Source organism: Vanacampus margaritifer, chromosome 13 (assembly GCF_051991255.1).
Source record: "Vanacampus margaritifer isolate UIUO_Vmar chromosome 13, RoL_Vmar_1.0, whole genome shotgun sequence".
NCBI lineage: Eukaryota > Metazoa > Chordata > Actinopteri > Syngnathiformes > Syngnathidae > Vanacampus > Vanacampus margaritifer.
The window spans coordinates 23101982-23116835 of NC_135444.1; the positions used below are offsets into that span (position 1 = coordinate 23101982).

The 14854-nt window shown below is 47.2% G+C and overlaps 1 protein-coding gene and 1 long non-coding RNA gene across 5 annotated transcripts in view; one reads left to right on the top strand and one right to left on the bottom strand.

The window, feature by feature from the left end:
* The window catches only part of LOC144062811 (uncharacterized), a 46671-nt gene extending 38594 nt beyond the window's left edge, over window positions 1–8077 (top strand). Inside the window, exon 5 of the long non-coding RNA XR_013296451.1 lies at window positions 7701–8077. This is a non-coding gene — a long non-coding RNA (uncharacterized LOC144062811). The remainder of the gene's footprint in view (window positions 1–7700) is intronic.
* On the bottom strand, window positions 862–11425 carry sap130a (Sin3A-associated protein a). Of its 4 annotated transcripts, none has more exons than XM_077584527.1 (21): window positions 11299–11425; window positions 9263–9406; window positions 8847–9103; window positions 8487–8654; window positions 8232–8358; window positions 7716–7831; window positions 7504–7628; window positions 7265–7412; window positions 7087–7177; window positions 6912–7016; window positions 6698–6839; window positions 6476–6591; window positions 5515–5805; window positions 5276–5429; window positions 5101–5199; window positions 4262–4614; window positions 3927–4160; window positions 3731–3856; window positions 3541–3644; window positions 3336–3449; window positions 862–2429 (listed from the first exon to the last, which is right to left on the bottom strand). In XM_077584527.1, exons 2-21 carry the CDS (start codon window positions 9375–9377, stop codon window positions 2271–2273), a joined length of 3144 nt encoding a protein of 1047 aa, XP_077440653.1. In that variant the 5' UTR covers window positions 9378–9406; window positions 11299–11425; the 3' UTR covers window positions 862–2270. The 4 variants fall into 4 exon arrangements, with proteins under 4 accessions (XP_077440653.1, XP_077440654.1, XP_077440651.1 ...); XM_077584528.1 differs by lacking the exon at window positions 11299–11425 and adding an exon at window positions 9986–10126 and having other exon boundaries at window positions 8847–9100; XM_077584525.1 differs by lacking the exon at window positions 11299–11425 and adding an exon at window positions 9986–10126.
* Between the last annotated feature and the right edge of the window lie 3429 nt (window positions 11426–14854).

Genomic DNA, 14854 nt, shown 5'->3' on the forward strand with positions numbered 1-14854 from the left:
CGGTAGATCTCGTCACACACAATCATTTAGCGTCCTGAAAATGAGCCTTACCTGAGGATTTGTTCTCTCCTGTGAGATGTTGTTCCCTCAACGACACTGAAGAAGGAAGTCTTTTTTTTTTTTTTACGACTGTTTGACTTTGCTCCTTTCGAACCACCCGGTGACGACATACGCGGCATAATCAGCACTGACAACAAACAAGTAAATAACTATAGCAGTGGTTCTTAATTTGTATTTTTTGACACCAAAGTACTGCCACAATAAATACAAATGTTTTCTACTTAAAAGTTAAAAACAATTGAATTGTATTAACTGGATTTGAAAAAATTTAAGTGTGTACAGTTAAATCAGTACTGTAATTCTTTAATTTACCACTAGAGGGAGTCACAAAGCTGACACCGAACTGCTGTGCCATTCATTTAAATAGGGGAAAATGTGCAATACAAAAAAAGACAAAGAATTTGGCAATTGGCCATCCTGAATGCAATAAAAAGTTTCACAGTTTTAAGGTGGACTTTTTTTAAAAATCAGTTCAGAAATTTGGAAGGCAGAAAATATGTAAAATGCTTTGTGAATTTGTCACCAAATATGACAATACTGAAAAATGTGGTAATTTGTGAAATGTAGAAAAAGTTGGAATGGTTTCGATTAGTTGAGAAATGTGGAATTTATCAAATCACTGAAATTGTGGGCAAAATATAAATTTGGAAAAAAACTAGAATGTGAAAAAATGTTTTCTAGAATATTGCAAGCATTTTAAGGTTGGCATGGTTTGAACCAGTTAAGAAATGTGAAAGGAATATAAAATGCAACTAAATATAAAGAATTTTGTGTGTAGAATAACATGTGAGTGCAAATACGTGCTGTTGAAGCATCTTTACTATAATTACAGACAAAAACAATGTACAAGGTCTGGGCTGAATGATCCCGACTTACTACAACTCTCCCTCTCGGTAAATTCTTTGTTGTTGTTTTTTTACACATCGCACGGCACAAAATGCCTCCATTTTGAGGGAGGTGTCCAAAAGAAAAGCGCACATTTAAACAATAACGTACAGCCTTGTGAACATGAGGACGCTCCATTGCAATTCCTTCAGCAATAACAAAAATGGACGATTCCGGCCAATTACGAATATTCTCGCCATCGTGAAACTTTATTACAGTAGCAAAAATCCAGAATTGAGGCAAACCTAAAAAGTTTGGAGTTGACGGTACATGCCACCAGATGGCACTAAAGCAATACTGTTCTATGAGACAAAGGCTTTGGCTCCTCCCCTCAGGTCAACAGTTGCTTTGCTCGTCCGTAAATATTAAGCATCCGTCATGTTAACATTTGAGCTCCTCACAACATTTATGGAATTCCATGTCGAGTTTTTTTGAGGCTAAATTAAACTCTCGAGGTTTAGACTGCTTTCATGAACGACAACTGTTCGCTAGTCATGTGCCGCAACCAATGTAAAAACATTCCTTTGATGCCATCTTGTGGCGTTTGATCGGCAATAGCAAACCTTTTTGCATCAATTACTGATGCAGATTTTCATTTCTTGAGGTATTGTAAACATACATCTTTTTTTTGGAGGGGGGGGTTGCAATTAAAAAAAAAACACATCTTCACTTTCTTGTTGTTTTTCCTCTGACAAATCAGTTTCTTAAAAATCAAATCAGGGGTACAAGATGGGGTCACCAATGTAGCATTATTAAGACCCGCGTTGTGGATTAGCATTTGTGCTAAAACTCTTGGCAATGCATCCGATTTGTTTTGTGACGTCCACATCAAAGAAACAAAATTCTATTCTTTTCTACTACCCTTTTTTTTTTTATTATTGCAAACCCTCCCTTGATGGAACCACGGAAACATGTGAGCCTAACTGAGTGCTACAAAATGGAGGACGTATTCGCAAAATGGCGGCGGTTAAATCATCCGCAAACACAACGAAGGCACCGATCAAAAGGACAACAAAAAAAAAGCCAGCACGTTTGAGGTTGGTCTTCACGTTACCGTTCTTTTCAACTCCTTCCGCTCGCACCTTCAGCGTCGCGGCGAGGAGACGCGGCGAGCAAACGTCGTCTCTTGAGGTCTTCGGAAATGAACCAAAAGCAAACCAAAAAGATTGACAACCTGTTCCCCCAAAGGTCTCCGGAGGGCAGCCCCGTGTCGTCGCCCACGGTGGGTGCTTGTGATTGTATGAAGCAGATCATAGCACCGGTTTCCGAGCAGGGGGGGGGGGGGGGGGGGTTAAAGGGACGAGTGGGTTCGGGGGGGGGGGGGTTCACGCCCGCTCTTTGCGCTTGAGCTTGGACGACTTTTTGACCGCACTGTTCTTGTTTAGCAGCTTGAGAACTTTGTCTTTGTGCTCCAGGACTTTCATCATGGTGTCCCGAGCCTCCGTCACCTGGTCCATGACCAGCTTGCACCGCTGCATGTTGCCCTGCGGGAAAAGGGGAGGCGGCCTTTACAAATGTAAACATTCGTTACTACACAACAAAAAGCCACTTTTGGTGCGGCTTACGACGGACTTGTGACCAGCCCCGTGTTTGTATTGCACTGTTCCCAGAAGGAGCAGCACAATGTCTAGTGAATGACAGCAAAAAGGAAGCTTTATATAAGTAGCTTATAATATTATAGAGTGCTATTTTAAAAAAAAATTTATATATATATATATATATATATATATATATATATATATATATATATATATATATATATATATATATATATATGGAGGGTCGATTAAATTTTTTTTTAATCATAATTCACTGGTGGCATGACATCAAAAGTTAACTCACAATTAATCACAAATTTTATATCTGTTCTAAACGTACAATACAATTTTTCCCCCCAAGTTTTCATACTCTTGTTAAAATAAAAGCGGGGGGAAAATGTTAAACTAGTCATTGATACAATAATTTCATAACAATTCATAAAATTGAGTTCATATTAAAAAGGTGTACTGCACTGTAAAAAACAAGTGTGATATAGATTTGTGTTGGTCACTTTTCTGCCACTAGATGGCATTATTGCATTTGTTAGACCCTGGTGACAGCTCAGCTATCGAATCTTTAACATGAAATAACTTGTGAAATTCTGCACAAATATATGCATTATTATTAAAATGTATTACTGCTAAATTTTGACTGGAATTCTCCCAGTACAGGCTTTCCAAGTAAAGGGTGGTTAATTAATCACGCGTTTAAAATATTTGTGGCGTTAAAGTTTAAATTGACTAAAAATTAATGCACTCATTTTGACACCCCTAATATATATATATATATATATAAAATACAAATCTATAGGTACCGCTGTGTGAACGTTTTACACATGCTGAAAGTTGCACCTGTATGAGTTCGTTGATGCGGTGCAGGTCGTCGTCTGCGCCGGCTCTCTTCTTGGGGATGAGGCCCTCCTGCAGGGACGACAGACGGCTGTACACGTCGTGCTCCAAACTGGACTGAAAACACAAAACAAAGAGGAAGGACGGTCAAATGCGTAGACTCAAGTGTCCGGGACACGAGGCCATCGGGCTTGAACCTTCCACTCACCAGCTGTCTGAGCTGCGCGGCACACAGGTGAATCTTCCAGCCTTGCGCTCGGCAGGCCACGCCTCTCTGGTTGGCCATGTCCTGCAAGGTGCCCTTTTTCTCTTCTGACACACAAAAAAAAAAAAAGTCATTCATGACATCTCATTGATTAGCCAGCCACATTTTGCGTCGGTTTGGAAAAAAAACTCACCTTTGACACGGATGTCGCTGTACCTCTGAAAGTGGTGGTAGGCGGCTTTCCAGGGGTTGCGGTAGTGCCGCAGGAGGGTGACCGGCGGCCGGGGCCTGACGGGCACGTAGCGCACCCCTTCCTCGTCTGAGGGGGGGAACATTTGAAAAAGTCAAGCGGCATGCGCATACTTCACAGAAAGACGCCGTCTACGTACCCACGTATTCCCTGGGGGGGGACTCCCTGCGCTCCGCCCTGCCGGCGCTCGGCCTCCCGGGCGCCTTCTCCTCGTCGGTGCTGTTGGTTTCCATCATCTCGCTCTCCTCGGTGGAGATGACGTGCTGCTGCTTGCGAGGCTTCTTCCTCGGGGAGGCGCCGGGGATGAGGTCTCCCGTTGGGGGCACGTTGAGGGCCGAGGACTGGGCATTCAGGGCGGGGTTGGCGTTGGGGTCTGTTAGGAAAACAGCAAGCGGGGAAAAAGGCATCGTGTTGGTAAGGTAAAAACACGAGCATAAGCTCAGTGTGAAAGGGGTACGAGCGCCGCCTCCCCACCTGGCTGCGAGGTGTTCACGCTGTCCACCTCGTGCTTGACCTTGCCGTCGGGGCAGCTGGCGATGCAGGCGGCGGTGCTGCTGGGGGCCGGCTGCGTGGGCGACGCCACCGTGTTGGCCATGGAGGCGGGAGTGGGCGGAGTCACCGCCATGGCCGCCGGCAGGGCCGACAGGACGGCAGAGGGCTGCGAGGGCCCCGGCGTGGCTAGCATGGCGGGCAAAGCCTGGGCGAGGTGCGGGGCGCCCGACGTCGCCATCGCTTGCTGCTCGCCGCCCTGTGGCGCGGGCAGCGCGTCCACGGCGGCCATGACGGGAGGGGCCACTGCCATGTGCATCTCGGTTTTCGGTTTGACTCTGGGGGTGAGAAAGGTCAAAGTGTGCTTAGGGGCCGTTTTCCAAGCTGGCTAAAAGGGGTCAACTTGTGGACATTTACATATACGGACAGTGTTAGCTTTAGCTGTTAGCTTTTACCAATTAGTTATTTTACAGTGTTAGCATTAGGAAGCTATCACGAACCACATCACACCTCCATTTTTTTTATACAGTTAGCTTTGGCCAGCGATGGCTAGAACGCACTTGTAATTTACAGTCCAACATTAAGTAGTTAGCACAACTGTAGCCCTTTTTCTTTTACCGCTACAGTTAGCATTAGCTAGCTAGCACGCCTGTATTTTACCTACACGGATGGCTTTAAGTATCTAACATAGTCACAGAGCACCTCTATTTTTACATACAGTTATTTTTTCCAAGCTCACACAACCGCAGCACATCGCTATCATACAGTCATGCTAAACGTTAGCTTTAGCCAGGTTTGTGTGTTTCGAAGCGAGGGACGCTCACCCTGCGGGGCGAGGGGAGCTGGCCCCTCTTACGCCGCTCTCCATTCTGATGCTGCTCGGTTCACTGGGCTGAGCGGGAATGAGGGTCTTGCGAACACAACTGAAAACAAAACATCGTATAAAAATATCGACGTTTCCACACTGGAACGCACACTCGGGTTGTCTCCGCCTCTCACCTTTCGGTGGTGGGCTTCTTGCGCAGGATGCTCGGTCTTGGCGAGGACACCAGGGTGGGTGCCCCGCCCTGGCCATGAGCCTGCACCATAGTGCCGACCGGCTGAGTGGTGCTGCTGATCGGGTTAGCCACAAAGCCGTCGGCCAAGACCACACCTGGATAGGGTTCAAACTGGGGTTAGGTTCCACGGGAATTTTTTTTTTTGAATTTATAGTGAAACACGGATGTTAATTTTGGTACCAGATTTTGCGTCGGTGGGCGGTTGCTGCTGCTGGGCGGCCCCTGCGCCCTGCTGGAGGCCGGCCGCGCCGATGGACGCCGCACCCGGGTGAAGGCCCTGCACGCCGATGGGCGCCGGTTGGATGCCCTGCGCGGCGATGGGTGCCGGCTGGATGCCTTGGGTGCTGATCTGCGCCGACGGCAGGCCGATGCGGTCCACCGCCATCAGCTGCATATGATTGAGGTGCACGGTGGTGGCCACACCCACGCCGGCCTGGGCGGGCAGTGCCGAACTTGGAGCTTGGGGAGTCACTTGGGAAGGAGGAGACACTTTTAACTCATTTACTCGCAGCCATTTTCACTGAAGCAACCTCCTTTGCTCCCAACTGTTTTATTGGAATTTGACTGATTTTGCAGGGCCCGCAGAATATTGTGGTCTATTGCTATCAAAACATGGAAGCTACCAAAAGAAAGATTAGAGTGTCTTCTTTCATCAGGAAAAAAAAGTATATTTATAACTGTTTCCGTTTTGCAGCAATTAGCATTAGAATATAGCTTCAGCTTAAGTTTCATCATTATTCACAAATCTATTTAGAATTGTGAGGAAATGAGCTTGGCCCTGGTTGGTCTCTTATACTCTGCTGCCACCTGCTGGACGTTTTTGTAATAACTACCATTGCTTTAAGCTTTCTTTTCAGTTTAGAGGCAGCATCAAAGTCTGTATGCTATAGCATAAATAGTTTTTAAAAAAAACGCATAAATACGTCTTTGGGAGCATGGTAATATTTCAAATAGAACATATTTATACGTTTTTGGGAGCAAATTAGTTAAGTCAAAATACCCCCCCAAAAATTGTCTAATGATTTTTGGAATCCATTTTTTATTACAGACAGAGATTAAACATTTATTTTCATATACGGGCAGATCTGCCACGTGAACGGTGGTGCTATCTTATCCACGAGACATTTGCGGTGCTTCCTACCAGGATACTGACGGATGGTGGACACAGAGCTGCTGATGGGGGTGTAAGTGTGAGTCAGGGGGTACGATGACGAGTACGTCGGCAGGAAATACTGGAACTGGACCGGAACCGGGGGCCTTGAAAATCAAAGGACACAAAAGGTTAGCCTGTACAAACTGCAGCACGGCCTGTAAAAGTCTGCATTTTCTCTCCCTTAGAACGGACAGGACAAGTCGAACCCACCTGTTGTCGCTTCTCGGCTCCATGGTGACGGGGTTGGGCGAGGAGCGGTGACCCTGAATGGGGATGAGGTTGGCCCTCTCCCCGGGGTAGTCGGGCTGCACGCGAGACGACGAGTGCGCGATGGGCTGAGGCACCACTTTGGCTGCGGGTGACGCACGGGGTGAGGCCGACGTGAAGGCAAAGCGTCAAATATAAGCGGCGAGACCCAACTCACCGACGGGGATGGTGGAGGTGGTGACGGCGGTGGCGTGCGACGAGTGCGAGGCCATCGTCATGGTGACGATGGTGTTGCTGCTCATTTGCGTGTGGGGCACGGTACCTGAACGCAACATTTTTTAGCTTTGTTGAGGACTTGCACCTGGAAAGCCTTTTTGTGACCGAGTGTGTACCTATAGAGGTGGTGGAGGGCACGGTGTTGGTAGCCACGATGGGCGCCACGGTGGCTGCCGCGACTGGCGTGACGGTACTGAAGATGGGCTTCTGTGAGGTCACAACAGAGTCGTTACAATTTCGGTCTCAAGAGAAGATTTTTTTCCCCCCCCCACATTCATCGTCCAGCCGATTAACCTGCGTCATGGTGTGCGGCGGCTGAGGTTTCTGAGCGCCGATGGCCGGGTGCGACGGCAGCGTGATGCGCGTGGCCGTGTCGCGTGACGTCTGAGGCCTCTGGATGCTGATGCTGGCTGGCGGCGGGTGAATGGTTAAGCCGGGACGCCTGCAAGAGGACAAAACCGCCGCTGCTCAAAAACAAGCCAGAGTGGATCATCATCATACTTGAAGGCTCCCAAGTAGGATTTTCATTTTACCCATGAGCCACCTCGGCGGCGTGCGTGGCGGAGGGACTGATGACGGGAGACTGGGTCCTCGTAGCTGAAATGGGGGCCACCACGGTGGGAAGCACAGATGTGGACGTTGTCACAGCAGGACGAGACTAAGCAGGAAAATCAAAAAGAGGTCTTGCACACACGATGTTTTCTTTTGAAATGATGTCATCTTTATGCAGCGGGTGTGAACTTACCTGGATAGCCTGGTGGATGATGTGCTGCACGGTGGGCTGACCTGCGCCTGCACCGACTCCAGTGGCCGGCCGGAGGACCGTTTTGGAACTGGACATGACCGCGGCTGCTGCTGCGCCTGTGGAGGAAACGTAAATATGGAAATTAGCAATGTCAAGAAATGTTACTAAAAATCCATTACAGTATTTTTATTGTAGAGCAGAAGAGGACAATAAAAGTTTGGCGACCTCTAATATAAACCTTTACGTAATGTTTGTAAACAATTGGTGCCACTCCCAGCCATTTCCACTGAAGCAACTCCCTTCGCTCCCGGCTGTTTTACTAGATTTTGACATAACAAATGATAAAGATAATATTTGATTCAACTTCCAGCTGAATAAAACGCTGTTGAAAAAAGTTTTGTTTTTTTTTTCTCCGTGTCCGGTTTCAGCATTCCGAGGACACCTGCTGGTACATGCGTGTTAAATCGAACACCAATTTGAAAGCAACTGTCGCAGTCAGACTAACATGTACGTTACCCCGCGGAAGATGTGACGTGAAGGTTTGCGGCGGCACGGTGGGGGTCCCGATCTGCAACGTGGGCCCGCTGCCCCGAATGATCTGGATGTTGGCTGACATCAGGTGGTGCAAGTTGCTGGTGTGACCCTGGCACACCCCCCAAAAAAAACATTGTCATTATCAACACATTATGAACGGTGGCCTTAACATAAAATCAAAACTTGGTTAATTGCCAAGTGGGTGTCCAATATGGTGTAAATATGTCACATCCTCACCTGCTGTCCGCTGATGGTGGCCACGGGAATCGAAAGTGTGGTGGCACTACTGCTCTCCGGTGCCGACGTCATGTGACCCGGTACTTTGGGAGGGATGGGGATGTGCCCCTGGTTGGAAGCTGGCGCAGGCGCTATTAGTCGGCTCGGCATGGGGGACTTCAGGACCGCCTGGAAACACACACACACACACATATTGCATATGGCTCATATAAGAGAGGTAGACTCAATGCAGCCATTTTCTGTGGTTGTTTTTACTTTGATTTACTTTTGTTTATTCGATTATGGAACAAATTCAACAAGGTACCGCTGTCTTTATTTTAATCTTAAAACAATAATTGAAGACAGCATTTCTCGACTCACCTTCATCTGTCCATCAGTGAGGACGGCGGGCTGGCCCTGCGGCAGATGCACCGGTGCAGCAGGCACAGCCACGGGCGGAGCGCCGGGCTGGATGGGCAAGGCCTGCGGAGCGGGCTGCGGCTGCCCGTGCGTCTGCACCTGCGGGTACGGCCGGACCACCATGGTCTCCTGCTTGTCGTCCCGGAACACCACCGCGCTCGCACCGCCCCCCACCGGCGGGTGCTCCTGCTGGTCGCCGTCCGCAGCCTCAGCACCTGCTTTCAATCAATCAATCATATTTATTTACAGAGTAGAGTTCAAGGCATCGACAAACAGGGAGGACTGGACAGTCATACTTTTTCTTTCTTCTTTTTTTTATAAACTATAATCATTTATCTCTCAGCCCAAGGAGCATACTTGACTGGAGGCGTGCTCACCTTGCGGGTTTGACGGCTGACTGACAGGCACCAGGTTTCCACCCGTGGGCATCAGGGGAGCCCCACCAGGGCTCGAGACGGGCAGCCCGTGTCGTGGAAATTGCTGGGAGCTCATTCGGATGTTCTTTTACTTTACTCGACGACCTGAGAAGAAGAAAAAGTACGTAAATAAACGCGTGTCAGAACGCTTGAAAAGAATCTATGCGCATGCGCGGGCATGACAACAAAAGTACGAGCACCTCAACAATGAAGGGCTTGAAAATGCATTAACCCTTAGCAGACCGAGCGAGCACACAATGCTGAGCTTAAGTTATCGTTTTGCTCAACAGTTTAAATAATGAGAAACCCCGCAAACAATAGCGAATCGATACATACACTGAGGAGTATTTTGGCTTGCGTTTATTGGTCGAAACACTCGCCAAACATCAAGTTTATCAAGTGAAGCGACGCCTTTTTCGCCGCTTTGGGAAGAGAACCCAAACGCGACGTTAGCCCAGTAAGACTTTAACTCGAAATATTCGACGTTTTTGCTTCGATAACCTCACTTAGTAGAAGCGATACACTGCTAGCCTAGCGAGCTAGTTAGCAACAAGCTAACGTGAGACTCGCTAGGTCTTCTGGTGCCGCCTGTTTATCACTCACGTCCAAATGCTGAACTTTTAAGGCGAGCAACCGCCTAAATCCGGTTGCGCCACACAAGCGAACGCGTTTCGGAGCACGTACAGGTGTTCACCGTATCGCTGAGTTCATAAGCAACGCTCCTTTTCTGGATTACAATTTTTCCATTCGTCTTTTCTTTTCCTTTTTTTCTCCGTTCGCGACAACATGTAAGCCGGAAGAACGCTTGATAGAGAGCCGGCCCCCTTGACTTCTTTCAACCAATCGGCGAAGAGAATTCCATAGTTTTGCCCAATGGGAGCGTGGAAAATGCCTCGACCAACCTCAACCTTCAATTGAGAGGCAGCCCCTCTAACTTGTTTTAACCAATCAAAGAGTAGAACGCCGAGGCGGTGAGAAATGGAAGCGTGAGAAATGCATCGACCAACCTCGACGTTCATTAAAGAGCCAGCCCCCTCCGGCTTCTTTCAACCAATCAACGAAGAGAAATCCAAAGCGACGACCAACGGGATCGCGAGAATTGCTTAGCCCAGCCCCACTACACACGCAGGGAGGGAGGATGGTGTAGAGTAGTCTCGTCCGACCTCCACAACCTGCACGGCTTGTGTCGTGTGAGTAAGGAACATAATATAGGTTGTTTACAATTACTTACGTTGTTTACATTTATATAAATACCCTGCTCCGTATTTTCACTTCTAATGCCTGAAAATGGCAAACAATGTGCACTGTAGTCAGTTCAGGTTGTAGCGGTCCCTCGTGAATCTCCCGCCTTTCGTATCTCGTCTGACTCCTGGCTGTGATACCACCGATATGCACCAGATGGCGCCACACGGCTACTTGTGTATAGTATATGCCATCTTTGTGGGGATGAGAAGCAGCATGCAGGTGCAAAGCGTCAAGGGAATAATGTTATGCACTTTTCACCTGGGAAAATTGCATTTTATTGCCTTCATCTTTCAATCCCGTTATGAAATAGAAGACAGCGAGCGACAAACAACACAATCGGCGTCAAGGGAAGAAGTCTTTCAGAGAGTTTCAATATGGTGACATTTCACGTGTCAAAATGTATGCATTTCAATGATGTGCCACATAAACACAGTATAGTGGTTGAACTGCTGCCTCGACAAAGTAAAATGTTTTTTTTAATTGTCTTGATAGGCACTGTGTGCCCTGCAGGTAGAAGCAAACCGTGCAGAAGAGAAGATGCTTTAAGGATGAACAGAATGCACACACTTGCCGGTGAGATCTAACTCACCGTTACGCGTACATTTATAACCGTGACCCAACTAGTCATTATGCACGCACTCGCCGGCGAGATCCAACCCACGGTTACGTACGGATTCATTGGCGAGATGCAACTCGTTTGTTATGCACACACTCACTGGCGAGACCCGACTCGCTGTTACGCATGCACTCACCTGCGAGGATCCAGCCTGCAGATGTATACAGTTGTCAGCAAGAAGACGAGGGGCAAGCCTCTCTGTTGTGGCAAAAGCGAGCCGGCTCGTCGTGGTAACCGCAAATTGGGCCAGCGTTATTTCCATGATTCGTTATAGAATCTTCCTCATTTGCATGCAGTGCACACGTGACCGTATAAAACTGTCCTGCGTGCTTCGACATGACCGGACAATTCCGCACAGCTGCGCGCTCGCTCTCTCTTTCTCACGCACACACACATTCTTAGAAACATGCACACCTGTCAGCATGTTGATTTCAGCAAGAAGCGGTGCATTCTCGACACATTACAGCCGGCTCGTTAAGAAAATAGTTACGAGGATAAACGAGAGGTCAACGAGGGCAAAGTGAAGCAGCAAAAAATCAAAATCAAAAACAATGCACAATAAGGATTTAACATGCTGTTTACGTGCTCTTTAATTTAAATGACTCCATATAAATGCCGGCTCTGGATACAAACCTGCGGCTGTTATTTTTAATCCCTTAAAAAAAAAACAGTTAGCCTTCAGTTGCTCCAAGGTAAGCAATGTTTTACTGTATCTGTAGCATGTTGCTACATGCTTTTTAGATAGCGTTAAGACGAGCTTCTTTCTAGCTAGCAAGGCTAGCTACATGTTCCTGATTGAAATTTTGTTTAGGGCTATTGCGTTGGATTATTGTAATGTGTTTGAAAATTTACCCAGTCAAAAAGCTCTTATAGTCCTAGGTATTTGAATTCCCCCCCCACACACACACACACACACAAAAAAAATGTTGTCTGCTCCAAACTAAATACCATATTTGTATTACCTAAGTGTAAAATAAAGCCTTTCTGTTGCTAGCAAAATGCTAACATGAAGCTACCACTGCGCGGCTTACGAGTCTGGCGACGTCCTCCTGATTGCATTGCCCGTAAAAGGCCTGTTGCATTTGAAGAAAATGCTCTGACTAAAGATAAGCAGCTTTCGACAAAACGATACAAAAATCACAAAATGCTAACACTAATCCCGATGGCTGACAAGCTAACCAGGCTAGCGACGTGAACCCCGTTTATTTACGTTTGTCGAGGCCTGTTACATTTGATTTCTTGTAATGCGCTTTCAAATTAACCCAGGAAAATAAAAGCAGACGTTGGATAAAGCTATGTGTTCGTCCGCGTCTGCTCCACGGTAAGCAACGTAGTCATATTTTCCATAAGCGCTGTTGTTATCCCACATTTTCATCATGGTGAATATTACTCAGAGTTGACATTTCTTGCTTTATTTTTAAATCACTGCAGAGCACTAAAATTTTATATTCATCCTTCTGGCAAAGGCGTAAAAATCGATGACATACTTTGTTAATTTAAATAAAAGTGACTATTGATGAAATACATTGGACGTTTTGAAAAGTATAACGGACACAGACACACTGGGCTGACTTCTTGTTCCATTTCAGGCCCGGCTGCGTCTTTAAGGTTTTTTTTTTTTTTTTAATGCATAATGTCATGATAGAGGTGTCCACCAAATTTGGTGACAATCAGCAGAACAGGAGTCATTGGCAAATGTTCCTTCCCTGCAATGAACCCCAAAATGGCTGCTTCGCACCAACATTTTCTGTTTCCTTTCAGGCATGGGTCCTTGAGACTTTTTTTTTATGCACCCCTGTTATGCTAATCACGTTCACCAAATTTGTGTCGATCTGCGAAACTAGTCGTTTTTACTCCCCCATCTTTTGAACTCTAGAATTCACCTCAAAATGGCCGCTTTGAAGCAAAATGGAAGGATCCATATTGAATTCCCGAGGCCCCCTAAAATACACTCCGTCGGACAAGATTACAAGCACTTTCAAAAACGGTGCGTCTTTCCGGCATTCATTCATGGGAGAAACATTCCAAAATTCATAACCTTTGTGGAAAAGTTGATGAGGTGGGGGGGGGGGGGGGTGCTGGGGGTGGGGGTTGACATTCCATGCAAGCTGTAGGCAGGAAGTTGTGGAATTTCCATGAAAATGAGAGCAAAGCACAGAGTTGCACATGCATTTTCCCCTCGTACCCGTTGTGGCCGCTGACCTTTAATGAGAGTTATTATGTATAATATCTTAGTATGGCGCCCAGTGGAAAGTTAGAAATAAAATACCCCGATGGCTATTTCAGTGGTCCACACCTCTTAAAATCTCAAGGGTCTCGGCCTGAAATTCAACAAGTCAGCCATTTTGCTTGGAAGCAGCCATTTTGGGGTTGAATTCCAGGACTGAAAAGTTGGAATGTGTTCGCCCCCCCGACGCCAGCTTCACCAAGAAACACAAAGTTGGGCGGACGCGTATCATGACAAGGACGCGCGAGTCTCAAGGACTCGCATCCGAAAGTGAGCAGGAAGTCGGCCATTTTGATTCAATGCAGCAATTTGAAGGCAAACACCAGCGCTTGAACGTCAGAAAACAGCTGCCGACACTCGTTTGACGGATCCAAATCTTACTGGGCGGACATTTCTATCAGAACAGGACACGCGAAAAGGTCTCATGGAAAAACTGACGTGGGACATTTTCAGCTTCTTCCGTTTTGACGCTAATTCCCGAGCTAGCAAATTAGGCAAAATTAGCCCTTGACACCAGTTTCACGAATCAACACGTAATCCGGTTCGCACGTTTATAATGTCAGAAACGGATGAAAAAAATCTCAAGCGCCAAAGCCTGAAATTGAAGAGAAAGTTTGCCATTTTGATTCGAAGCAAATTCCAGTGCTCGAAAGTTAGAAAAAGGATCCACCTCGACTTGGGATGCTGGGTCATGGCAATCCCAGCAGGAATCCAGATGTGTGTGTGCGTGCGTGAGGATGGAATGACACGAGGCCTTAATTCCTGAGAGCAACGTTCCATCATTCACGCTCCGACTCGGAACATTCCTCTCAGTTCGTCGGCGAGCGAGGGAGGGCGATGCGTGCACAAATGAATCAGAAATGTGGAGTATGCGAGTGCGAAACGGGCCCAAAAAAGGGGGGCGGTAAATCTCCCGACACACCTGCCCCCCTGCCCCCCCCTCTCCGTTTGGGAAGAGATTCTCCATCGCTTTATTCAACAAGCAAAGACGGCGGCAGGGGGAGAATGTGTGGCATCCGTGGAATGCCATCGCCGGCTCACCGGGGGTGGGGGGGGTGGGGCTTCGGGGGGATGAGGAAGGCATAAATATTGACATTAAAAGGCCACGCTTGCTGAGGAATTTCGCTTCTTTCCCCCCCCCCCCCCCCCTCGTGGCACAGCTGCACATGCCAAGACGGAAGATGCCTGATAAGACGGATCTTGGCATTGGAAGACGGACATTTTCAGGGTTTGTTTACAGGAAGCTGGTTTTAACAGAACTGATTATAAAAAAAAAAAAAGAGTTTAAACAGTTTAAACATCTCAAAGTGCCATCATTTCCACAGCACTCGTGTCGTGACCCCTAACCCTGACTTTGAACCCAAAGCCTAGCCTTACACCCTAACCCAACGGCGTAAACCCGACCTGAAATCTTAAAACCCAGAGTCTAAACCTAACCCTAAATTATGAACCTAAACTATACATT

What these genes read in the sequence shown, in the direction of transcription:
- sap130a (XM_077584527.1), bottom strand. Translation starts at nt 9,377, where the DNA reads ATGAGCTCCCAGCAATTTCCACGACACGGGCTGCCCGTCTCGAGCCCT. An exon ending in CACGTCACATCTTCCGCGGG is followed by an intron (nt 7,832 to 8,231) that starts GTAACGTACATG and finishes TTTCCTCCACAG; the next exon opens with GCGCAGCAGCAGCCGCGGTC. An exon ending in GCCCTCCACCACCTCTATAG is followed by an intron (nt 7,017 to 7,086) that starts GTACACACTCGG and finishes TGTTGCGTTCAG; the next exon opens with GTACCGTGCCCCACACGCAA.